The sequence below is a fragment of the Schistocerca cancellata genome, chromosome 8 (assembly GCF_023864275.1).
Source record: "Schistocerca cancellata isolate TAMUIC-IGC-003103 chromosome 8, iqSchCanc2.1, whole genome shotgun sequence".
NCBI classification, from domain to species: Eukaryota; Metazoa; Arthropoda; class Insecta; order Orthoptera; family Acrididae; genus Schistocerca; species Schistocerca cancellata.
The window spans coordinates 27150414-27178145 of NC_064633.1; the positions used below are offsets into that span (position 1 = coordinate 27150414).

At 39.4% G+C, this 27732-nt stretch overlaps 1 protein-coding gene across 3 annotated transcripts in view; it reads left to right on the forward strand.

Moving 5' to 3' along the window:
- Positions 1 to 27732, forward strand: part of LOC126094677 (Bloom syndrome protein homolog) — a 207352-nt gene that overhangs the window by 42273 nt on the left and 137347 nt on the right. Inside the window, exons 4-10 of one of the 3 annotated variants that reach the window (XM_049909187.1) lie at positions 4481 to 4648; positions 11815 to 11970; positions 12102 to 12184; positions 12286 to 12508; positions 19249 to 19352; positions 19466 to 20909; positions 21108 to 21266. In XM_049909187.1, coding sequence (XP_049765144.1) covers positions 4481 to 4648; positions 11815 to 11970; positions 12102 to 12184; positions 12286 to 12508; positions 19249 to 19352; positions 19466 to 20909; positions 21108 to 21266 — 2337 coding nt within the window. The remainder of the gene's footprint in view (positions 1 to 4480; positions 4649 to 11814; positions 11971 to 12101; positions 12185 to 12285; positions 12509 to 19248; positions 19353 to 19465; positions 20910 to 21107; positions 21267 to 27732) is intronic. The other 2 variants (XM_049909188.1, XM_049909189.1) reach the window with 2 other exon arrangements.

Here is a 27732-nt window from a genome sequence, read left to right on the forward strand (position 1 = left end):
CCTATGAATTGACCACAGCCTGAGTGGGTTGGAAACTCTGAATTTGTGAGTGATCCAACAGAAGTTGAAATTGTTCTTGAAGCTGCTGTTGCTGCTGTTGGAGCTACTGTAAAAACTAATGCTGCTGGAGCATATGTTGCTGTTGCTATTCCACAAACTGCATGAGCCTGGCATTAATGGAATGCTGCTAACTTTTTACCTCGTCACCAGCTATAGTGACCAGAATCAGCCAAGTCTGGGAACGAGTTCAGAACCAGCCATGACTGGCTGACTGGTGAGAGCATTGACAGCAGTTTGCCAGAGAAAAACAGCTGGATAACACAAGAGAATGACAGACAATGGAAGTTGCATGACAGAAAAACAGTCCACAGGGCAAACCAAGATTGCATACTAAGACGTTTTGAATTCTGAACCAAGACAATGATGTGTAGCGAGATTTGTATGATAATGCAGACAAATCACAACGAAGAGTCAGAGTGGCCATGCGCAGCCGTGACCTCTCATAGGCTGGCCGGACAGGCATGGCTTATGGCAGCACTTACATCAGTGACCGCAGCACCTGCAGGTGCAGCATCGCCACCCAGTGGCCGTCATCAATGTCCATATTGTCCGGCAGAATTTCAAATGTGCCAGGCTGGGATACAAGACTACTAGAGGACAGCAACAAGGTGGTGTCAAAAATCCTTCTGAAGAGAGTAGAAAAGGACAGGTAGAAACTATACTTGGATAATATTGAGTGGGATTTAGGAAGTGAAGAGGATGCATAGAACACATGTTTATCCTGGAACATCTAATAAGACATAGGGTCTTAGGTAAGAAGTAGGTTGTAGCGACTTTTGTGGACTTCACAAAGGCATGACTCTGTTGACAGACAGGCACTTGGAAGGGTCCCGTAGAACAGTGGACTATGCAGCAGTACGCATGGATGGACAAATTTAAATATGTGGGAGAATATATAACAAGAGCAAGGAAGGTATGAGTATACCAATAACACCAATAATGAAACTGTCATGTCTGTCAGTTTGAATACACTTCTCCAAAACTACTTGAAAAATTTTCATGGGGTTTTCGTATGTAATGTAGCAAAAGTTGGGGTACCATACAGGCTTTACTTCATCAAAATTGGATCATGGAAAAATATATGTCCATACATATTATAAAGATGTTTGTTCCACATCTCCTCCAAAACCACAGGACTGATTTTAATGAAACTTGGTACACATGTCACTTTCTGTCTGTAAAGAATAGCTATGTGGGTGAGAACCCTCAAACTATCAAAGTGGAGGGGATGAGGTTGAAAAAGAAGTGTAGACCATGACAAGCAAATACCTAGATTTTATTCATCCAGTATTTGAGAGTGAGAACACTTAGTTACTTGCAATAAACTTTACACACAGTTTCAAAACTTTACAAAACTTTGATCTTTAAGTAGTGTCTACAAGAATGTGGGAGATTAAAGTCTGGTTGCTAGTGTCTCAGCTATATAAAATGCTGAAGATCCTTTTATCTTATGAACTAAGCTGATACAAAGTGCCTATATAAGCATTAGAAGGCCATCTTTTTGAATATTTGAAGCAAGTTGCTGTTCTTAGCACCACTTTAGCATCCTATTAAAATTTAACTGAATATTAGTTCAGCTGGTTCCAGTTAGCACTTCATTGTAGATAACTGTATCATCTGAGAGAAATCTTAATACTGTTTCCAAATTCATTAATATGCAGCATAAACAGAAGGATCTTAACACAATTCCCTGGTGCATGCCCGATGTTACTTCTACAACTCTCTACACAAGATTACATGTTTTGTTCTCCCTACCAAGAAATCCTCAATCCATTCATAAATTTTGATTGATTATATAATCACATTTTTGTTAATAATCATTGGTGTGATACCATCTCAGATGCTTATTGAAAGTCATGAAATACTGCATCCCCCTAAATGCCTCAATCATGGCTTTCAGGATGTCATGTGAGAAAAGTACTAGTTTGATGTCACATGATTGGTGTTTATGGGAACCATGCTGGTTTCCATGGAGGAAGTCATTCCATTTGAGATACCTCACTATGTTTGAGCTCAGAATATATTCAGAGATTCTCTATTTTAGCTGATGTTGTGTGACAGGTGTGGCGAAGGTTTTAAAGTCTTTTGAAATGAATGGGCTTAAGCCTAAGCTTTTAGGCTGGAGATTTTAGTGTGTTGTAGACTGGCTGACTCATCCTTTTTATTCCATTAATCCAGCTGCAGCTATCTGCTATGCTATTTTAATTATTTCCATAGCTTTATCCTTTCTTAGTCGAAGTCTTAGCCCTGACATAATACAGGGAGCAGCAAAAAGGTCTGATGATTCTAAAGTATAAATAACACAAATGTTAAGGGTGATAAAAAACGTTTTATTGGTTATTACAGGATGGTATTAATGGAAATTAAAGAAAATAACATTGGAACAACCAAGTTCATCAGTTTAAGATTTGAAGATATCAGGAGACAGGTTGGTGATTTCTTGAATTATGGCCCCCTAAGTTCGACCAATATATGGGGCTTGTTTGTGTAGACTCTTGATCTCGAGAAACCCCACAAGAAAAAATCACGAACACTTAGATGAGGGAGCATGCTGGCCATGGAATATTCCCAAAATGCAAGATTACTCGAAACTTACTTCTCAAAAAGTCCATCACCTCATTGGCTGTATGGGCAACTGCCCCATCCTGCTGGAACCACATTCTACTATGCACTAAGTGTTTTCTCCGAAGTTCAGGGATCAGGAAGTATGACCCAGTGACATAAGATTTTGTTACACCACAACACACTATGACCTTAGGGCATGCAGAGGACATTGATGCAGTTCTTCAGGATTTGTAGCTGACCAATAACAAAAGTTCTGTTTGTTTACATAACCGTCCCAATGAAAATGTTCCTCATCACTTATCATGAATTTTTTTTTCATATGTCATCAAATCAGTCATTTGCTCTGGAAATGCTTTTTGCTTTGCATGGTCATTGGGCTTTAACTGCTGAAAAATAGCCATTTTGTATGGATGGAAATGCTGATCGAACTGCAAAATTCGTCTTACTGGGTGGTCAGACATATGAAAATCAGCAGCTTGTTTATGGATCGGCCCCAAGGACTGGCTTCCACAGCTTCTCGTACTATATCGATATTCTCCGGTGTCCGGGCCGATCTTGGATGGCCTGCCGACTTCCATTTCAGTGCTGAACTGGTAGCTCTGAAGTTATTCACCCTCAGTATAATTGTGTTGCGTGTCGGAACATTTCCTTGTGGACCTAAATTAAAGTGCCTACAGAACTGCAGCTGCACAGCAACACAGGAATCACTACTTTTCAAAAATGCCTTGACAACAGTCATGCGATGGTCAGCCAACCATTGCTCCATGGCTACTGAAAAGTCCACATTTAGGCTCTGAAACACGCCTATCCCCACTAGCCCCCACCACCTACTCGCTCAACCGTGCAGTGGTGAAAACTGTCAGATCATTTTGCCGCTCCTTGTACATACTTTCTCTCTCTCTCTCCCTCTCTCTCTCTCCCTCCCCCCCCTCCCTCTCTCCCCCCTCTCCCTCTCTCCCCCCTCTCTCTCCTTCTCTGTCCCTTCATCCCACTGTGAGACAAATGGTCGGTGTCTTCATGGAATAATGTTTGCAGGTGCCTATGGAACCATGACTGTGCCTTGGAATGCAACTCTTTGTCCAAAGCAAATTGACAGCCACGAATGTCTTTCTTCAGGGTTCCAAAAACATGGAAACCCATGGGAAGAGAGCTTTCATTTCCATTGTTACTCATAAGTTAATCTGGGTTTTGTGCAAGATCTTTTTATAATATTCAGCTGCAATAGTCACACAAGGCTTCATGCATTGCTCTCTTGATAGCCAAACCCATTTCATTCAGCATTTCTCTCTATAGCCCAAACCTTTGTTTTACACCTATTATGCAGTTCAGATACTCACTGTTTTTTATAGTGTCTCTATACCATGGAAGGTCCCTCGTATCGTAAACCTTTCGACTAGGTCGTATCTATCCACTGCATGGTCAACTATAAATTTCCAAAAGTCTCCACTTGCCCACTAAAGTCGTTCTCTTCATGAGGACATCAGTTGAAAATTACAATAGGCCTCTTATTTTAACAAACTTACATGGAAACTAATCATATTTATCGTTTGACTAAAAAATAACACTAAATCATTATTATTGTTATTATTATTATTTTCTGTGTTATTGTTTGTCTGAAACTGCATAGTTCCATTTTTTTATTGTCCTGTATTTGTTTCTTTCAATAAATTCTGTATGTTTTATGACATTGTTTACCACTACTAATTTCCAATTAGTGACAATGTAATAAATAAGAAATGAAAGTGAAGTGAATGCTAGAGTGTCATTCAGATGTGATTTCTGGAGTTTACTGTTGTTGCTTCTGTCTAGAACAAAGCATGTTTATCATTCTTTTTGGGAATTGTGTTGTTTTCAGTAACTGTGACTCAGAATACTGGATGTGTTGAGATTAAAGAGGAGCAGACAAACAAAGAATATGGGCTGAAAGGTTCTACAGCACTGATGTGCCAAGATGATGAAATTATAACTAGAGGATGGAAAAGACCGAGACATATAATTGCTAGTGATGATGATGATGTTTGTGGTAAGAGGCAATGTCATATTTTCTTATAAGAAGAACTGTAACCTTTAGGTCACACTATGTATCTATCAAGAGAACAATTTTTTGCTTACTATACATATATTTCATTGAATTGTTTGTATTGTTAAATCTACATGGAAAACATCGTCTTTTGTTTCCAACGTCGTTTTTATTCGCACTTCCACTTCTGGCTTATTTATGTTCTCTTAATTTTCTTTCTTTTCTGAATCTTTTATCTTTAGAAATTAGAAACAGCATGTACTTAATTGTACAGCCAGTATATCACTGATTTGATATTTGAACAAACCCACTAAATGCAAACACTGTTTATATGACTATAATGACTGTGGAAGACTCTGTGGTTGTAATTCCATACAGTGATGCTTAATGCATACATCTCAGCTTTGCTGGGGTCCAGTATTAAATCACATATCTTCTTGTAGCATATCAACTTTGAAATACAATTGATGTTTTTGTACAGGTTTTAGTGCTGCAGATTACTAAATAACATGTGTCACGGAGTATTTACCATAACAGGAAATTGGGCGAAATGAGGTTAAGACATGGGGCTTGAATTCAAGAGGACTGTGGTTAAAATCCTTGACCAGCCATCCAGTTTGATTTTTTCCTTGGTTTCCCTAAGTTCCGTAAGGTAAATGTGGGGATGACATCTTCAGAAACAATGTAGGTGGTTTCTTGGTGTCTGACCTCTTCACTCCACTCTCTAACAATCTCACTATTAATAGCACATTTCGACCAAGATTGTCAGTTACCCTTGACTTCTGTGTTTATGTTAGCTGTCAAAGAATTCACACTCAACCTGCCAAAGGCACTGGCTTTTAGTTTGTTCTTTGTGTACAGTGTGATGTTCCATGAATGTTGCTTGGACAACGATTTCTTGGTAATTGTAGACAGTTCTTGCCAAACTCTATTCTAATGCTAATAAGTATTATCATATACCCTCTTCTGTGTTTGTTGGTGAATAAATGTTACTTGTTCCTAGAACACTGGAGTTCACATTCTGTACAATTATCTGAGTTTCTCGAACACGCAATTATAGTAGCTTGGAAAGCTCAGATGGTAGACCAATTGCCCGCAAAAGGCAGAGGTCCCAAGTCTCAATCCGGCACATAATTTTAATCTACCAGAAAGTTTCACATCAGTGCACATTCCGCTGCAGAGTGAAAATTTAATTCTGGGAATATCCCCCACACTGTGGCTAAACCATGTCTCCACAATATCCTTTCTTGCAGGAGTGCTAATTCTGAAAGGTTTGAAGGAGAGCTTCTGTGAAGTTTGGAAGGTAGGAGACGAGGTACTGACAGAAGTAAAGCTGTGAGGATGGGGCATGAGTCATGCTTGGGTAGCTCAGATGGTAGAGCACTTGTCCATGAAAGGCAAAAGCCCTGCATTCGAGTCTCTATCCAACACACAGTTTTAATCTGCCAGGAAGTTTCATGTCAGCACACACTCCACTGCAGAGTGAAAATTTCATTCTGGAAACAATTATAGTTGTTTGGGTGACTAACATCTAGTTGTGTCTACAAGAACATGAAAAGTTAATAGTCCTCCTTTTCTTAAAACTCACTAGGAGGCTACAAAAATATTTTACTTTCATTTATTTGATGTAACCAGCAGAGATATTGTTGTCTTTTGTCAGATATACTGTATAACATAAAATAATGGTGGGAAAGCATTAAAACTAAAAATTAGTTAGTTCAGTCACTACTCTTCTAGTTAGATTGATCACATGTGTACTTAATCAGTTACTTATGTTATACGTCTACATACATACTATACAAACCACTGTGAGTGCATGGCAGAGTTTACTTAGCGGTTACCCCTCCTCTCCCTCTCCCCCTCCCCCTCTCTCCTTCCCTGCTCCCTGTGTCCCTCCTCCTCCTCCTCCTCCTCCTCCTCCTCCTCCATCTCCACTTCCACCTACCCCTTTGCCAGTTCTCCTCTCCCTCTCGTTACCCCCACCTCTTCTCCAGCACTTTTCCTTTCTATTTTCCCTTCCTGTCTCCCTCATCTCCACCATCCTGTCCTTCCCTCCCATCCTCCCCCATGCCCTCTCTCAGTCTACCTATGTGCTCTACCCTATGATCTCTTTTTGTCTTGTTGTGTACCCACTGAGTCATCTGCTGAAAGACCTGCCTCACACTATCCCTCTACCCACTCCTTACCTTGTGTGTCCTTCCTTAACTCCTCCTGATCTCAGTCTGCCTCTGCCTAGGCAATAGCTATTGGTAATAAACAGTCAGTCCTCAGCTCTGTGTGTGTGTGTGTGTGTGTGTGTGTGTGTGTGTCCTTCTCCTATAGAAAGAGAAAGAGCTTGAGAGCCATTTTTAAATACTGTTTTCTGTTGTGGGTTTTTGTGTGCAAGACATCAGTCATCTTTTCTGTGTGCCACACATGAGTCAACTATAGGAGAATGCATTTAGTAATGTCTTACAAGATGTTTCGTCACACCACCATGTACACCAGTTTCTCCAGTTGGTTGTTGTATTATTAAAGTCTTCTCCAATGATGACTGAATGTTTGGAAACTTTCATACTAATAAATAGAGGTTTTCTCTAAAGTTTTGAGTGACATCTTGAGTTCAGTCTGGAGGCTGATACGAAGATTGAGTTACTAATTTATGCCTGCCCCTAATATGGAGTGCTACCAATACAATCTTGCCTTGGAGGATTTGAGTTCCTTGTCTGTGTCAACAAGTACTCATCTCCATTTACCATTAGTCTGTCCTTTCAATATACACTTAGATTTTCATAATGGATGACATATTATCATGAGAGATCGTGCAGCTGTTCCAATTTTTAAAATATTTGTTGTAACAGTCCCAGTTGCAAATAACCACACTTGATAACTAGTTTTGATAACATTTAATGATCATTTTTAGATCTAAAAATAAAATGAAACAAAACATTAATAAACAAACAATGGAAAATCGAGGATGGAATGTGACAGTATTATGAAAAAGAAAGTTGCTGCTCACCTTGTATCGCAGATGCTGAGTCGCAGATAGGTACAACAAAAAGACTGACACAAATAATGCTCTTGGCCATTAAGACCTTCACCAACAATAGACGACACACCCACCCACCCACCCACACACACACACACACACACACACACCTCTCACACATGACTGTAGTCTCAGGAAACTGAAACCACACTGTGAGCAGCAGCACCAGTGATGGATGGGAGTGGCGACTGGGTGGGGGTAAGGACGAGGCTGGGATGGGGAGGTAGTGAGATAATATGGTGGAGGTGGCGGATAGTGAAGTGCTGCAGGATAGATGGAGGGCAGGGGAGACATGGGGAGGAAAGGGGGGGGCGGGAAGTTGCAGAAAAGGAGAGAAGTAAAAAAACTAGGTGTGATGGTGGAATGAGGGCTGCATAGTACTGGAATCGGAACAGCGAAGGGGCTGGATGGATGAGGATAGTGACTAATGAAGGTTGAGGCCAGGAGGATTACAGGAACATAGGATGTATTGCAGGGAAGTTCCCACCTGCACAATTCAGAAAAGCTGTTGTTGGTGGGAAGGATCCATATGGTGAAGGCTGTGAAGCAGTCATTGAAATGAAGGATGTCAATGTTTGGCAGTGTGTTTAGCTACAGGGTGGTCCACTTGTTTCTTGGCCACAGTTTGTCGGTGGCCATTCATGCGGACAGACAGCTTTTTGGTTGTCATGCCCACATAGAATGCAGCACAGTGGTTGCAGCTCAGCTTGTAGATCACATGACTGGTTTCACAGGTAGCCCTCCCTTTGATGGGATAGGTGATGCTGGTGACTGGACTGGAATAGGTGATAGTGGGAGGATATATGGGACAGGTCTTGCATCTAGGTCTATTACAGAAGTATGAGCCATGAGGTAAGGGTTTGGGAGCAGTGGCTGTGTAGGGATTGCTGAGTATATTGTGTAGGTTCGATGGGTGGGGGAATACCAATGTGGGAGGGGCAGGATGGATAGTGTGCAGGACATTTCTCATTTCAGGGCATGACGTGAGGTAGTCGAAACCCTGGCAGAGAATGAAATTCAGTTGCTCCAGTCCTGGGTGGTACTGAGTTACGAGGGGAATGCTCATCCGTGGCCAGACAGTGGGACATTGGGAGGTGGTGGGAGACTGGAAAGAGGTGGCACGGGAGATTTGTTTTTGTACCATGTTGGGAGGATAATTATGGTCTGTGAAGGCTTCAGTGAGACCCACAGTATATTTTGAGAGGGACCACTTGTCACTGCAAATGTGATGACCACAGGTGGCTAGGCTGTATGGAAGGGACTTCTTGGTATGGAATGAGTGGCAGCTGTCAAAGTGGAGGTATTGCTGCTAGTTAGTAGGTTTGATGTGGATAGATGTACTGATGTAGCCATCTTTGAGGTGGAGGTCAACATCTAAGAAGGTGGCTTGTTGGGTTGAGTAGGACCAAGTGAAGCAAATGGGAGAATTGCTTCATGTGGTCCTACTCAGCCCAAGAAGTACCATATGTTTCCATTCTTCCAGCACCTCCCTATGTCCCACTGTCTGGCCACAGAGGAGTATTCCCTTCCTAACTCAGTACCACCCAGGACTGGAGCAACTGAATTACATTCCCCACCATGGTTTCGACTACCTCACGTCATGCCCTGTAATGAGATATGTCGTGCCCACTATCCTTCGTACCCCTTCCACGGTGGTATTCTGCCATCCACCAAACCTACACAATATACTCGTCCATCTTTACACAACCCCTGCACCCAAACCCTTACCTCATGGCTCATACTTTTGTAATAGACCTAGATGCAAGACCTGTCCGATACATCCTCCCACCACCACCTATTCCAGTCCGGTCACCAACATCACCTATCCCATCAAAGGCTGGGCTACCAGTGAAACCAGTCATGTGATCTACAAGCTGAGCTGCAACCACTGTGCTGCATTCTATGTGGGCATGACAACCAAAAAACTGTCTGTCCGCATGAATGGCCACCGACAAACTGTGGCCAAAAAACAAGTGGACCACCCTGTTGCTGAACATGCTGCCAAACATGACATCCTTCATTTCAATGATTTCTTTACAGCCTCTACCATATGGATCGTTTCCACCAACAGCAGCTTTTCTGAATGTCGTAGGTGGGAACTTTCCCTGCAATACATCCCACATTCCTGTAACCCTCATGGCTTCAACCTTCATTAGTCACTGTCGTCATCCATCCAGCCCCTTCCCTGTTCCCATTTCAGCTCTACACAGCCCTCATTCCACCATCATACCCACTCTTTTTACTTCTTTCTTTTTCCACTATTTCCTCCCCCCCTCCCCCTCCCCCACTTCCCCCTCCCCCCCTCTCGGTCCCCTTCTCCCTCTTCACCTCTCCTCTGCCCTCTGTCTAACCTGCAGCGCTTCACTGTCCGCCACCCCCACCATACTATCCCACCCCCTCCCCATCCCAGCATCGTCCTTGCCCACACCCAGTTGCCACTCCCATCATGCACTGGTGCTGCTGCTCACAGTGTGGTTTCAGTTGCCTGAACCGCAGTTGTGTGTAAGAGTTGTGTTTGCCGTGTGTGTGTGTCATCTATTGTTGACGAAGGCCCTAATGGCTGAAAGCATTATTTGTGTCAGTCTTTTTGTTGTGCCTATCTGTGACTCAGCATCTCCGATATATGGTGAGTAGCGACTTTCCTTTTCATAATATTGTAAATTAATAAACCACGGTTTCTGTAGGTAACATATGTGGGAACTATTTGAACTTCAAAAATTCTTAAAATTTTGCTTGAATGAGCAGATAATGTAAATTGACAATATTTAAAATTTAACATTCTTGAATTGTGCCTGATTAATCACTAGTTATGAAAAATTAAAATTATTTAAAAAGATCATAACCATAAGCTGTAATGCATCAATTTAGTTCTATTTACAGATGGATGAATCTTCATCCACACTGTTTTCACTGTGTAGTTCATCTGTCCCATTCTACATCTCTCCTCTGTGTAAAGTATTATTTCCAATGTAACTGTCCATAATATTTTTCCAGTGACAACAAAATGTGAGTTGAAACAGTGGATAAAGGTACTCTGCAGCACAGCGCTATAAACATCATGACTACGGAGCTGTAAATTCTTGGTCTGTAGCTGGATTGTCTTCAGAGTAATCAAAGCTTTTTTTATGTGTGGAGTTCTTATCTTACTATTTTTTTACCAGGTTTAATTATTACGTTTTAGTGTGCCCATGAGTACCTTATGATGATATTATGGATAAAACCTGTTGTGTTCTTAGTACAGGGTGGCAAGGCTAACTGTGAATACACCAAATATGCAGTACATGAATCGAACATCATCACTTTCATTTTCAATATGTGCAGAAATTAAATATACATAACTCTGAAAAGTCAGAGTCTGAAGATTAGTAGCATTGTGCAATGTTAGTTGTTATCTCATGCCGAGTCTTCAGTGATTTGAGGTCGGAACTTGGCGATGATGTCTTCATGATATTCGTAGCCCCATGCTTTGTAATAAGGTAAACCCTGCAGCTAGCGTGACTCATGGTGTCAGCAGCTTGTGTCCCTTCTATGAGTTGCATCTTCTGCTGAGATGTGGACGGCATGCTGTGAGTAGTCAACATAGATACTGTCGGTACCGAAAAACCCACAAGTTTGTATATATATGTGTTGTGTTATTTCGTGCCTGTCTGTATGAGGTAGAAATAATAGAGTAGCCCAAAATTTGTTCACTTGAATGAGCAAAAAGAGATAAAAGAAAAAAAGAAAGCTAAAAACATTGTAACCGTTTCCTCAGCCTCTTTTAGTAATATCTTTGAGCTGATCATTTCACCATCAATTTGGAGAATTGAGCAGTAAATGTAAATTAGCACTTTAAAAATTGAGCTGTAATAATAAGTAATTTTAATGAAGTTGTGAGCAACATGTCATCATTTTTGTTCTATCTCAATATCTTTTTTTATTACTGTCCTCTTTTTACAGCTTTTTAAAACTCTGCTACACAGAAAACGATAAACAAACACTCTTCATCTTGTTGTTGTTATTCTAAGCCATAAAGCATAATTTATTTAAAACTAACAAAAATGAATTGTGATGGTTTCATTAATAGTATGTTATCAAAATGTGTACATGTTGACAATTGCACAAGTTCCTAACTATAAAATATTGCACCTTTTTTTTTAAGACTTGGAAAAGATTGGAGATGTTGAGCAGCCAGTTGGAAAGATAGAAGCATCATGCATACAGCTAACCCCTTCTCCAAGCTGTGCATATGTTAATGACTTGGTAACAGTAAGCAGTGGAAGTGAAGAAAAAAACTTTGAATTTAACATTCTTAATGGTGAGTCATTTTTTTAGAGTATAGCTTAAAATCTTACTTATTAACCATTTTTATTTCAATTGAGTGTTTCCTATGTCCATATTTGATATCAAAACTAGGATTCATTAACATATTTATTTTTGTTGCCCTAGGTGATGCCTTTAATTCTAGTATGGAGTCTCACATATCAGAGATTAATACTGATTCAGAGGATTTGTTTGCAGATTGTGATAAGGTGTGTTCAATTTTTCAATGTTGATATCAAAATATTAGTTTTGTAATTATCTGAAATTACATCATAATTCATTTATATTGCTCTTTGACAAATTTCTGAAGGTTAAGGAAGAAGAAGGATCTCGTGGAACGTCCCCCGTGCTTAGCAGTAGCTTACAGTTTCAGTCGAATAAGCCAGTGGGTTCCGCATTGAGCTCTGTCAATGATAGTTCTGTCACCAATTCAGAAAAAGATGGTGACAGCAAGTTAGTGAGTGCAGTCAATGAAAAAGTACCAAGAGGAACCACAGACAACACAATTTCAGCAAAATCCAATGTTATTTGCGGTAAGATTAATAACAATAATACTAATAATAATAAAATGTTACCTAGTTACCTCACTTTTATATTTCCATGATTGTGGTGGGTAAATACAATTGGACATAGTTATGAGGAGTGTCTTGTAATTTACTTGCATACAGAGCTACAATTGATAAATAGAATACACTGCACAGGTTCACTTATTAGGCAGGCTCTTCTGAGCAGGGCGGCAATACCGTATTTACTCGAATCTAAGCCGCACTTTTTTTCCGGGTTTTGTAATCCAAAAAACTGCCTGCGGCTTAGAATCGAGTGCAAAGCAAGCGGAAGTTCTGAAAAATGTTGATAGGTGCCGCCACAACTAACCTCTGCCGTCGAATATATGTAGCGCTACATAGGCATGCTTTGTAGGCACAAAGATAAATACTGGCACCAAAACCTCTGCGTCAGTTAAAAAAAAATAAGTGGAAGACGAGCTTTTTTTCTCCGCCCCGAGTTTCGACCACTGCATTTTCACACATTATCCAACGACGTAAATACAAATTCCGTATCGTTCATCTTCGAATGTAGCATAATTTCAATATACTACGAAAATCTGACTGGCAAGACTGTTTGGGATGTTTGTCAATATGGCCAACTCTACGTTCTGAATTTTTTCCTACCTGTGAGAAGAGATGGTTGCTAATAGGAACCTGATGAAATGTGAATCACATGCAGTATTCTCTTCACCATAAGAATAATACGAATGTAAACATTTTGTCATGTATTCTTTCGTGTTTGCTGCTATCTCATTTAAATCCTGTCTGCCTAATACACTACGAAACTAGAGTGAGACAACAGCAAACACGGAAGAATATACTTATCATGTCATGTTTATATTCGTATTATACTTATGCCTAATAGTGATACAGTCAGAAATGAAGCACGGCAACTGACTAGATTTTTAAATCTAAGATGACTCTAATTTCTGTGCAGAATTTGATGTACTAAAGAAGCGGCCGCAAAGATTTTCAAACGGTGAAAAATTTTCACCTAACTCTCGTTCAGAACATATTCTATGATATGCAGTCTATTTATTATTATTACTTTTTTTTTTTTAGCGGCGGTAGCGCGCACGAAAGCGAGCCATGCCATAAACACGCACTATCAGAATGCGACAAACAATGCATGACACAGTACAGTAATGCATTTTCAGCTTAGAGTGACGTAAACACCTATAACAAAGAAAACGGCACTTATCAGATCAAAGCAAAATAAGCAATCGATTCAAACCAGACGTAGCACGCGAAAAAGCAAGGGTACCTGTATAAATACGGACGGAGCTTCTGACGCATAGCTATGGCTACCTGGTAAAGCTTAACTGCTAAGCTCACGACTCAAACCAAACTACTGTAGCTGTAGCGTCATTCATTCGACCTAAATTGTGTCTCATATTACAATGGACCAACTTTGTTTCGATTTGGAGGTGCGGCCTAAGACTTTTCTCTCCCCTTGAATTTCGAGTCTCAGATTTCAGGTGCGGCTTAGATTCGGGAAATTTTTTTTTCCTTTATTTCGAGTCTCATTTTTCAGGTGCGGCTTAGATTCGAGTAAATACGGTATTTAATGCATACTGCATGCATTGCATTCTGTAAGCCACACTTGTCCTCTAGATCATGTCAGAGGGTGAACACTTCGGGGGGGGGGGGGGGGGGGGGGCGGCTAGTCTAGGCTGTGCATGGGTTTTGCAAACCCAGATGTGTCCAGATGGGGACTGTTGAGTGTTGCCAGTACTATGTAACTATCAGCTCTGTACATGGTTCAGTGATCACATTGTGGTATGTCATCACAACATAGTGTGTCACAGACAGTGGGAATGTTGACTATTACTTGATTGTAGAGGGAATTAACTAAGTCACATAACCAGGTGCAGATACAAAGTAAGATGCACTGTTACATAATAATGTTAGCAGGAAAAATGATTGCGGAAAATGTCGTTGCGTGCAGGTGTGATGACTTACTGTTAACATTTTTAATTTTGTGGATGATGAGAAGGATCTTACTAACAAAAGATAAGTAAGTCAATGGTGTGTAGATTGTGGAAGGCAGTTCACAATGCCAAATGGAACAGGGTTCGAGTATGTGTCCCAAAGCAGAAGAGACAAAACGAATGCATTAAATAACTTGCTGATGTTAATTAAAAAACTGATTATAAGGTGAGGTTTTTCCTCATGAAGACAGGCACTGCTGAACACTGTTCTTTGTGTCATCATCACTGTCAAAGTGCCTTCCTCCAAAATCATGCTACACATTCGAGAACAAGTGATAGTTAGAAGGTGTGAGTTTGAGGCTGTACAGTGTGGAGTGCTCAATTAAAGAGTTATGTTGCTTCATGGCAACACACGTCAAGATTCTGCTGGTGTCACTCAAAACCTTATTCAGCAATTCTGTTGGGAACAATTTGATCACTTGCTGTGCGGCTCTGATCTTGCACCTCCTGACTGCCACTTGTTATTGAACTTGAAGCACAATTTTGGAGCAAGGTGCTTTGATAGTAATAACGTGCAAAAAACGGTGTTGAGCAGTGGCTGTCTTCACTGTTGGCATCTTTCTATGAATAGGGCATGGAAAAGTTGGTTTCCCGCTATGATAAATGTCTGAACAATACTGGAGAGCTGCATCAAACCAGTCTCAGGACTGAAGATCACAACAACAACATGTAGAAAAATAGTTCAAGATATGCTCTTTTTTGTAAAAATAAATTTTACTTTGACAACAATGTTTTATGAGGTTTTTTTCCAAAATGTACTTACTTTCCGGACCTGCCTCATACTACTGCTCAGGTCAACATAATAAATTAATATAGAGATCTTGTGGATTGAAACATCCTACAGTGTTTACAGAATTCCCCAGGACTACCTGAGAGGATTTGCAATGCATTTCAGAGACGAGTTCAGTGTTGTATTCAGGCGGACACATGGACAACATTTCGAACACCCTACGTTTAGAGATGCCATATGTTCCTAGACACTGATGAACCGCAACAGAAAATGTGTTGCATCTCAACAACGGTTGATTTGTGGACCCATGTGTGTTAGAGCTTTTTAGCTAGCTTTGACCTGTACTTTTTGTTATATCCACAGATTACCACCCATGTGTGAACAAAAATTTTTATTAGGTGGAGCAAGGCCACTGCTTAATTTTACAAAAAGATAAACTTTCCTCAAAAACAAAAGGCTTCTTCTCCTACCAAAATTTTATAACAAGCCAAAGAATATGCCACCTTATTGAATTGAAATATTAGCAGCTGAACTGAATTTATGTTCCTTTGTTGGGTTTTCTCTTGACGCTTTCTGGCGGATGCCAAGGAAGTAGATGGGCGCAGAGTCCAGCGCCGATGGCCAGTGTAGCGAAGATGGCACCTGGATGTTCCAGCTGCGTCGAAGTATCTTCCAGGCGGCAGTCCACAGCGGGTCAAAAGACGCCTGTTTCTGCTTCTTCCGGCTATTTTACTCGGCAGCTCCAGTCTCCCTCCACTGATTCCCGAGTGATGATTGGCGGCCGTTGGTGATCCCTGACTGGTGGATGGTGATATCATAGTGTGACCATCCGTGCTGGAAAAAGGCTTGTGCGTGTGCATAGTTCATGGCTAATTGAATGTTTGGCGGGAATGCCTCTAGTGCTGGCTGGCGGAACACGCCAGCACTAAGTTGCGGGTGCCGATTAACTCTGCCACAGTAGCCAACCGTTGTGTTTGTGTGGCTGTGCGCCACAGCACTTTTCATGTGTGAATTATTGACCATCACTTCTGAAGATCAGAGTATCTTATAGTAATTTGAAGCAAGTTGGTCAAGAACTTCTTGAGGTTTTTGGTAACAGCATTTCCCTTTATGTATTTAAAAATATGTAGCCTATGTCTGCCCAAATGTTCATTAGAGTGTTGTGTAAGAATTTGAAATAAATCTCACACACTTTTCCAGTTTTTCGTTAACAAAATTACACAGCAACCTGTTTTTACATAGTAGTATAGTTATAGATAACAACTTTTATAATGGCGAACTTTGTGTTGCTGTTGTTCTCATCACTGTTGTTGTTATCGTCAATGCAAAGGCAGGTTAGACACTAGTCCATCGCATGAAAGTCTCTTCATCTGTGCACAGCCATTGTAATCTACATCCGCTTTAACTTCCTTACCATGTTCTTACTTGATCTCCCTCTACAGTTTTTACCTCTAACACTTCCATTCATTACCATGATGTTTTGAACTAATTCAGAGAGAGACTGAAACACATCCGTCAATGGACTGTGTAAATGGCCATATCTTAAACAGCCAAACAGTGTTATATCCCATGGTGCTACTGGACATTTTACTTGATGTTGCCAGTTGATTGGAGCAAAAACATTGAGCTTATGTTCAACCAATTTAGTTTGAACATTAAAATATAATGTATCAAACACATACAATTACAACACTTTGTTTTTGTTGTGATCTTCTGACCAAAGATTGGTTTTATGCAGCTCATCATGCTACTCTACCGTGTACAATACCATCTACCTCTTGATCTTCGAGTAACTACTGCAACCTACATTCTTCTGAATGTGCTTAGTGCAGCTATCTCTTGGTTTCCCTCTATGATTTTTACCCCTCACACTACCCTCCAGTGATTGGTGATTCTTTGATGCCTCAGAATGTGTCCTACCAACCGATCCCTTGTTGTACCACAGATTTCTCTTCTCCCCAATTCTATACAGTACCTGAAACTTCCTGGCAGATTAAAACTACTGTGTACACGGACTGAAACTCAAGTCTCAGTCTGGTACACAGTTTTGATCTGCTAGGAAGTTTCACAGCAGTGCACACTCCACTGCAGAGTGAAAATCTCATTCTGGGAACTGCTCAGCACCACCTCATTAGTTATGTCATCTACCCATCTAATCTTCAGCATTATTCTGTAGCACCACATTTCAAAAGCTTCTATTCTCTTTGTGTTTATCATCCATGTTTCACTTCTATACATGGCTACACTCCATACAAATGCTTTCAGAAAATACTTCCTTGACACACAAATCTATACTCGATGTTAACAAATTTCTCTTGTTGAGAAATACTTTCCTTTCCATTGCCAGTCCACATTTTATATCCTCTCTACTTCAACCATTATCAGTTAATTTTGCTGCCCAAATAGCGAAACTCATCTACTACTTTAAGTGTCTCATTTCCTAATCCAATTCCATCAGCATCGCCTGATTTAATTCTACTACATTCCATTATCCTTGTTTTTCTTTTGTTGATGTTCATCTTATATTCTTTTTTCAGGACACTGTCAATTTCATTCAGCTGCTCTTCCAAGTCCTTTGCTGTAACTGACAGAATTGCAATGTCATTGGCAAACCTCAAGGTTTTTATTTCTTCTCCATGGATTTTAATTCCTACTCAAAATTTGTCTTTTGTTTCCTCTACTGCTTCATCAATATACAGGTTGAACAACATTGGGGATAGGCTACAACTCTGTCTCACTCCCTTCTCAACCAATACTTCCCTTTCATACCCCTTGACTCTTATAACAGCCATCTGGTTTCTGTAAAAATTGTAAATAGCCTTTTGCTCCCTGTATTTTACCCCTACCACCTGCAGAATTTGAAAGAGAGTTTTCCATTCAACATTGCCAAAAGCCTACTTTAAGTCTAAAAATGCTATAAATGTAGGTTTGGCTTCCCTTAACCTGTCTTCTAAGATAAGTCTTAGTGGCAGTATTGCCTCGCATGTTCCTATTTTTCTATGGAATCCAAATTGATCTTCCCCAAGGTGGCTTCTACCAGTTTTTCCATTTGCTTATAAGAATTCCGTCTTAGTATTTTACAACCGTGACTTATTAAACTGATAGTTTGGCAGTTCTCACTTGTCAGCACCTGCTTTCTTTGTAATTAGAATTATTATATTCTCCTTGAAGTCTGAGCGTATTTCACCTGTCTCATGTATCTTGCTCATCAGATAGAAGAGTTTTGTCAAGGCTATCAGTAGTTCTAACTGAATGTAGTTTACTTCTGGGGCCTTGTTTCAGCTTAGATCTTTCAGTGCTCTGTCAAATTCTTCATGGAGTATGATATCTCCCATCTCATCTTCATCTACGTCCTCTTCCATTTCCATATTATTGCCCTCAAGTACATAGGCCTTGTATAGACCCTCTATATACTACTTCCACCTTTCTGCTTTCCCTTCTTTGCTTAGGACTGGTTTTCCATCTGAGGTTTTGATCTACGTCCTCTTCCATTTCCATATTATTGCCCTCAAGTACATAGGCCTTGTATAGACCCTCTATATACTACTTCCACCTTTCTGCTTTCCCTTCTTTGCTTAGGACTGGTTTTCCATCTGAGGTTTTGATATGCATAAAGGTGGTTCTCTTTTCTCCAAAGGTCTCTTTAATTTTCTGTAGGCAGATCTATCTTACCGCTATTGATATATGCTTCTACATCCTTACCTTTATCCTCTAGCCATTCCTGCTTAGCCATTTTGCACTTCCTGTCAATCTCATTTTTGAGATGTTTGCATTCCTTTTCGCCTGCTTCATTTACTGCAATTTTACATTTTCTCCTTTCATCAGTTAAATTCAATATCTCCAGAACCATTAAAATTGAATCCCAAAAGGAAATTTTTGTTTTAGTTTCAAGAAATATCAGTAACTTAACAGCTGCTTTGTTAACTAACACTTCTCCCTTGCTGACTCCACAAAACAGTTAACCTTAAAAACTTAAATGAAATGTTATGTTCTGTTTTTATTTTCAGGTCTGCTAGAGGGAATGCAGATTGACCTTGGAATGAATGAAGATGTTCTGAAATGGTTGAGAGAGACTGAAACACACCAGTCTCTGAAACCTGTATCTATGGAAGTAAGGCAGAACTCAGCCATAAAACATATTTTTAGATCTGCTTTTTATGTTTGCAAAATACTTGGCTGTAGTGACATTACATTTTCAAAAGTAATGTACCTTTTGTGTTGCAGACACCATATACAACATTGAAGGAAGTAAAAGCATCATTACTGAATATTCAACTCAAAATACTGGAGAGGGTGTTTTCAACATTTGATGCCATTCCCTTAGTGATACTGGATAAACTACCTGGATTTAATCAGTCAGTTTTTCTGAGGCTAAAGAGCTTACGTCAGAGGGTTAAAGCAAAGTTGAAGTTGGCTGATGTCCTAGTAAAGAGAAAAGCTGCTTTGATCCGTGAAAGAGCAAGTATCAGTGCCAGTGATGATTCTCCTGACAAACGAGTAAGTACTGGTGAAAGAACGATCAAGAGAGAAAAGCAATCATCTGTTTCACCTCTAAAATTGAAAGACAAGCGTAAAGAGAATATTTCAACAAAGATTAGTCCAAAATTAGACAGGAGCCAAACAGTTGTAAAGAGATCTTCGGCCTCACCATCTGATAGACATGTAGGTAGATCAAGTAGTAGTGATTGTCTAAAACACAGTGGAGAAACTAAAAAACCATTGAGGAAATCAGCTGATGATCAGACAAATGAATCAGAAAGGAGAGCTGATGTATCTCGCATTGCTGTTAGTGAGAAAAGAAAGTTGTTTTCTAGGTCATCAAAAGAAGAAAGTTTACAAAAAGAAGAGTTTAATGAACATTTTTATGGTAAAAATCCAGTAATGCCTGACTTTGAAGACAGTTTTGTTAGTGTTGAGAAACAGTCTGTTACTCACCGTGTTTCATTACTTAGTGAAGCGAAGAAACAATTATCAGTGAATAGTAAGAATTTCAAGGCTTCTGCAGAGAAAATTTCAGATTCCGATGTTGCTTCAAGTTATCAGGCTGACAGCAGCTACGATTCTAAAGAAAGGAAGCTTTCTACTTCTAGCAAGTGTGATGCAGTGGGTTCACTGGATAATGAAACCAATAGTAAGAGACAGTCTTCTTTGTTGCTCACACCAAAACCTTCTTCAGCAACAGTAAAAGATTCAGCACACTCTACGTGTAATTCCTCTGGATTAAAACTGAGCATGGGGAAAGGTCTTCAAAACTCAACACCAGTTGCCGTCCATGATGTATCACTAGGTCACTCTGAATCTGCTAGGAAATTATCTTCTGGTTCTACAGCCTTTAAGTTTAAAAAACCTATTTTTGGAACAGGTAACAGGAATTCAGACTCAAAAAGCCCCATAGTAGTTAGTGGTAGTTCAAGAACCCCACAAACATTCAGTACAGCAGTGGCCTCAGGCACTAACGGTGGAACACCAACTAATTGCAAAATTCAGGTGAAAGAGAATGCTAGAAGCATAAATTTTTCTGGACCTAGTCATGATAACAGTAGTGAACCAAATGGTTTTACCTCTGTGTCGTCCAGTTCAAGAAATGAAACATTCCAGAAGCCGCAGGCAAACAGCAGTGCTTGGAATACCAGCTTCACCTACGCATTGGGATCAGCTCCAGGTAACAGTAAGCTAAATCACTTTTATTCTCAACACTATAATGTAATTCAGCCTGAAGTTGTTATAGTTTGCAGCTTGTAATTTTTTTAAATTTCACTTACAATTGTTTATAATGTTAATTAGCTTGTCTATCATCACTCAGTAACATTTTAATGTAGAATATGTAGTTGGTGTAATATCAATGCAAATAATAATTTATTTACAGTGGCGGGAGCTAAGAAGAGCTCTCCACAAAAAACGAAGATTGTGAATGAAACACAATTAATAGATGATGATACCCAAGAGGAAAATTCTGAAAGTCAAAATATTGACAATTTTGAAACACAATTTCATAGCATAAAGGCTCAAGACCCTCTGCAAAAAGGTATTTACTCAGTCTTCCCTGATTATATCATTATTTTTTACTATCAACTTTTCAGGCTATAGAAATTCCTGATAACAGAAACAGGATGTGCTGACACTTGTAGGGTACCCCAATTTTCCATGTTTATAATACTCGCAGGTTACCACACCAGAATTGCTTTCCTGTGTATCATTAGTTTCTTGTAAAAGTAGTCTAATTTCACTTTTTAGAAACAGTGAGCTTTTGATTTAGAATGGAAGCAAAGGACTGAGTGCTACAGTTTCTAGTAAAAACTTGTGTATCTTATTACCACTACAAGTTTCCAAGAAGTTGTATTATGCAATAGTTTCTTGAAAATAGGCAGAAATCACAAAAATCAGCAACATTTCCAGAAAACACAGAAACCAAAAGAACTGACATGAAGTTAAGTTTTCTTTTTAACTAGAGCAGTAATACAGCAGCTCTGGAATTATCATATGCAAAACCAGCAGGGCTGCAATCCATTTTACCACTTGTTCTCAGCAGTGGATATAATTTCCAAAGAAACTTCCTTCTCCATCACAGGCTGTTTGTAGTCTTCCTCTCTGAGGTAGTATTATTTGCCAGAATTTCTCCTTCTGATATTCCATGACAATTAGCAGCCAGATGAACTGAGACCATAGTACTAACATCTGTTTGTATACTAGAAATATACTTATGATTGAAATGAATACAGTGTTTTCTTAAAATAACTGAGATGCTTGTAGCACCACCACCACCACCACCACCACAGTAAACCAAACTACAAAAGTTAAATGCTAGAAACTAGTATCTTCAGCAAAGAATTTAAAATATAACTGCACTTCAGCAGTGGTGCATGTAGAAACTTGATACAATTGGAAAATAACAGCCTACCAGTTGCTGAATTAAAGGTTTGTTAACCATTTACCATGTTTTGACAAATATAAATTTTCTTCTTCAGAAGAAAAATGGACCTTTTGAAAAAATTGTTACAAAATAGTCACCAATTGTTACCAGAGAAGGAACCAAATTTGATAAACAATGATTACAAATACATTTTTTAGAAGAGCATACTCACTCATAAAATCACATATTGACATAAATGGATGTTGAAGCCATGTGGCTCTTGTAGTACAATGTTCATGTCACCCCACAAATATCATATCTGTAATCGAAGGTAGTGTACTAAAAATCCTATACAATACTGTAGGGTTTTGTCACAAAACTTCAGAGTAAAACACATGTGACATTCACTCCAGCAGTTATTAAGTATGTCACATGCAAGGTTAGTAACTTGAGTCAACTGACAAGATGTGCAGGCACTGGCAATAAGTAAACTGTGGTAGGTGGCACTCATACTGTGCTAATGAGTGTTTGCATAGCTGCACTGAGCACCCGTTGCCTGATTCAGCAAAGAAAATGGTTAAAAGCTAAAATTAACAGAATAAAACTAATGAAAATAAGGAAAGGGGGAGGGGGAAGGGAGTCTTTAAAGTTGTGTGGCATGTAAAGAGCACAGTGTTAATTATTATTTGCATATGCATGCATAAATCAGCACTGTAAGAACTTGTAATAAATATAAGATTGTACCAAGTAACAGGATATGAAGCCAATACACTGTTATAAAGTCAAGTTTAACACATATATTTCAGAACGACACAACACATATAAGTCACAGAGTAAGTTGACAAGCAAGACATGTGTACATGTTAGCATTCGAATGAGCACTGAGTCCCAGTCTAGCAGCCGCTGCTCGGCTGGCCGCTTAGGTGGCACAGCTGCTGCATGGCTGGCAGACAGCGTCGCACGTAGAGGACGCGCGTAATTGCGCGGCGGCGCTTTGAATGATCGGCGAGTCACAACATACACATTGTAAAACATGCTAACGTAGTGTAAAAAAGCCGTAAATACATTGAGCCATATTAATCAGCACATAACCAACATGAATGAAAAGATACCAGTTAGGTTCCTTTCAGAGTATGCTGATACAGTAGCTCCATACTTAACTATTATATACAACTGTCCACTCGACAGAAGATCCGTACCCAAAGACTGGAAAGTTGCACAGGTCACACCAATATTCAAGAAAGGTAGTAGGAGTAATCCACTAAATTACAGGCCCATATCATTAACATCGATATGCAACAGGATTTTATAACATATATTGTGTTCGAACATTATGAATTACTTTGAAGAGCACAGTCTGTTAAGACACAGTTAACACAGTTTCTGGATTTCCAGAAGGCTTTTGACACTGCACCACACAAGCGGCTTGTATTGAAATTGTGTGCTAATGGAATATCATCTCAGTTAGGTGACTGGATTCGTGATTTCCTGTCAGAGAAGTCACAGTTCATAGTAACTGATGGAAAGTAATTGAGTAAAACACAAGTGAATTCTGGTGCTCCCCAAGGTAGTGTTACAGGCCCTTTGCTGTTCCTTATCCATTTAGGAGACAATCTGAGCAGCCATCTTAGGTTGTTTGCAGGTGATGCTGTCATTTATCCAGTAAAAAAGTCATCAGAAGATCAAAACAATTTGCAAAACGATTTAGCAAAGATGTCTGTATGGTGCAAAAATTGACAATTAACCCTAAATAATGAAAAGTGTGAGGTCATCTGCATGAGTGCTAAAAGGAATGTGTTAAATTTTGGCTACATGATAAATCAGTAAAATCTAAAGGCAATATATTCAACTAAATAACTAGGAACTGCAATTACAAACAACGTAATTGGAAGATGCCGATCTACATGGGGAGAAATGATCATCGTAATAAAACAATGGAAATCACAGCTTGCACTGAAAGATATAGGTGTTCGTTTTTTCCATGCACTATTTGAGATTGGAATAATAGAGAATTATTGTGAAGCTGATTTGATGAACCCTCTGCCAGGCTCTTAAATGTGATTTGTAGAGTATCCATGTAGATTTAGATGTAGTTACTTATAAGGAGTGTAACAGATTAAAATTTGAGCAAAAAGGCTGTGGAAGGGAGACGGGGGTAATTATAACATATGAAGTAACAACTAGGGAAAGTAACTGTGAGTGATAAAGTATATTGTGTTTGCTAAATAAAGTGAAATCAGATGGATACATTACTCAGATGGAAGCAAAGAAATACATTGTAAACTGTTAGAGTAGTGGATAAAAACAAACATGTGTAAAACAGCACTGAGCAGTACATACATAACTTGAAAGAACAAGATACTTAAAAAAAGTAAATTGAAATATGACAAAAAATGTGGGGAGGGGAACCAAGGGATACATGAAATATGAAATATTGAAAAATGATATTATGAAACTGAAAGTAGGCTTCATAAATGGAAATAGAATTCTGTGGAAAACAAAAATCACACAGAGGCCAACAGTGAGTGGTAAACTGACTATGCATCCAGAAGTGGCTCAAAAGTGATCAAGAAAATGTCTGCTTGCAAGGTGGAGCTGTTGTTCGAAATATTGCCGCCTTTGTTCACTGAGTGTTTGAAAATTTCAAGTTCTGCCCATACATCTAATCTCTGCCTGTTTACCCCTTTGTACAGAATTACAGTATCCTTTAAACGCCTTGGATTTTCAGCAATAATTAAATGTTCTGTGAAGGTGGAATTGTGTACATTACCACCCTTCTTTTCCAACAGAGATGCAAAGAACATCTGTTGGGAAGGAAAGGTGATAATGTACACATTCCTTCTTCACAGTACATGCTGATCATTCTCTGAGAAAATCAGAGGATACTGTAATTCTGCACAAAGAGGTAAAAGGGCAGAGATTAGAATTATGTGAAAAACTTGAAATTTTCAAATTCTTAGTGTACAAAGATGGCAATATTTTTTACAATTAGCACCAGTTTGCAACTAGACATTTCCTTGAAGGCTTTTGAGCTGCTACCTCGGGCCATGTTTACCAGTCACTGTTGGTCTCTGTGCAATGTTAACTTCCCTCAGAATTCTATTTCCATTTATGAAGTCTACCTTCAATTTTGTAATTTTGTAATGCATAGTTACTTTCTCTCTTTTAATATTACATACTTAAAATGTACCCCATGGCTCCTTTTGCCCCATTTTTAAGCTTATTTTAATCTGCTTATATCTTTCTTTGCGTTTCATGTTATGTATGTACTGCTCAGTTCAGTTTCACACATTTTTGTTTTTATCCACTGTCTAACAGTTTATGATGTGTTTCTTTGCTTTCCATGCTACTTCCAACAGTTTTTAAACTGTTTATATACTATGCTTAACCATTCATGGCTAGTTTCCCTAGCTGTTACTTCATTGTCATTGAGATGACAAAAGTCGTGGGATACCTCCTAATACCTTATAGGACCCCATTTTGGCTAGTGTAGTGCAGCAACTTGACATGGTGTGGAATCAGTAACTTTTTGGAAGCCCCCTGCAGAAATATTAAGCCACGTTGCCTCTATAGTTGCGAAAGTGTTGCCGGTACAGGATTTTGTACATGAACTGACATCTCAATTATGTGCTGTAAATGTTTGATGTTATTCATGTTGGGTGATCTGGGGGGTCAGATTATTCCCTCGAATTGTCCAGAATCTTCCTCAGACTAGTCACAAACAATTGTGGCACGGTGACATGGTGCATTGTCATCCATAAAAATTCCTTTGTTGTTTGGGAACATGAAGCCCATGAATGGCTGCAAATGGTCTCCAAGTTGCCTAACATAACTATTTTCAATCAATGATCAGTTCAGCTGGACCAGAGGACCCAGTTCATTCCGTGTAAACACAGCTCATAGCATCATGCAGCCTTGAGCAGCTTGCACATTGCCCCGTTGACAACTTGGGTCTGCACCACACTCGAACCCTACTATCAGATTTTACTTGTTGAAATCAGGACTCATCTGACCAGCCCATGGTTTCCCAGTCATCTAAGGTCTAACCAAAATGGTCACAAGCCCAGGAGGGAAACTGCATGCAATGTTGTGCAGTTACCAGAGGCACTTGTGTCGGTCGTCTGCTTCCATAGCCCATTAATACTAAATTTCACTGCACTGCCCTAACAGTTATATATACCGTATGTCCCACATTGCTTTCAGCAGTTATTTCACTTTCGTCTGTCAGAACTGACAACACTATGCAAACGCCACTGCACTTCGTCGTCGAGTGAAGGCCTTTGGCCATTGCATTGTTCGTGGTGAGCGGTAATGCCTGCAATTTCGTATTCTCGACACATTCTTGATACTGTGGCTCTGGGAATATTAAATTCCCTAACAATCTCTGAAGTGGAATGCCCCATGCATCTAGCTCCACAACTATCATTCCACATCCCAAATCTGTTATTTACTGTAAAGCACCCCTAATCTTGTTGGAAACCGTTTCATATGAATCACCTGAGTACAAATGGCAGCTCTGCCAATGCGTTGTCCTTTTATACCATGTGTACATGATACTACCACCATCTGCATTTGTGCGTATTGCTATCCCACGTCTTTTGTCACCTTGGTGTAATTATGCCCCCACCCCTTGCCCCACCTTTTTACTTGGATTTTAATTTACAGTCTACCCTTTAAGTATCTTTTCTTTCATGTTAGTTATGTCCTGTTTATGAAATGTATAGCTTCATATACTGTTACTCGGATGTTCATGTATTTATTTACAAGCTCTCCTCATGCTGCTTTATGCCCGCATTTGCAAGGAATTAACCCCCTTTACCGGAGCCTACTTGCTCTTTACATACCATATGACTTTAACGGCTCCCTCACCCCCCCCCCCTCTCTTTTTCTATTTTAATTAGTTTTATTCTGTTTTAATTTTAGCTATTAACCGTTTTATTTGCTGAATCAGGCAGTAAGCACCACCTATCATAGTTTACCTATCGCCAGTGTGTGCACATCGTAGTCAGTTGGCTCACATCACTAACCTTGTATGTGCCATTCTAAATGTTAGCCGGAGTCAATGTCATGTGCGTTTTATTTTGAAGTTTTATGACAAAAACCCTGCAGTATTGGGCTACTACCTTCAATTATGCTTGTTAACAATTGATATTTGAGGGTGACGTGCAAATTGTACTAGACAAGAGCCTTATGTCTTCTACATCCGTTTATGCCTATGTGATATTATAAGTGAGTATGCTCTTCTAAAAATTTTATTTAAACTATTTTTATCAAATTTGGTAACTTCTCTGGTTGACATTTGCAACCGTTTTGCAATAATTTGTTCAATAGGCCCATTTTCCTTTTGAAGAAGACAAATTTATGTTTGTTGAAACCATGGTAAATGGTTAATAACATTTAATTCTGAAACTGGTTGGCTGTTATTTTCCAATCCTATCAAATCTCTGGAAAAGGTGATCCCTTTTGGAAGACATTCTTTTGTGCTTACAGAAGGATATGCTAAACATACAGTACGCAGCTGACTCAAATCTAACTTCATGAGGAGGAAAACAATCTTCAGAGATGAAGCTTCACTATGGTGTCTGTTTCTTAAAATATTAGATATAGCCAACCTTGTGTACCATGCAAGACTTGGCAAACA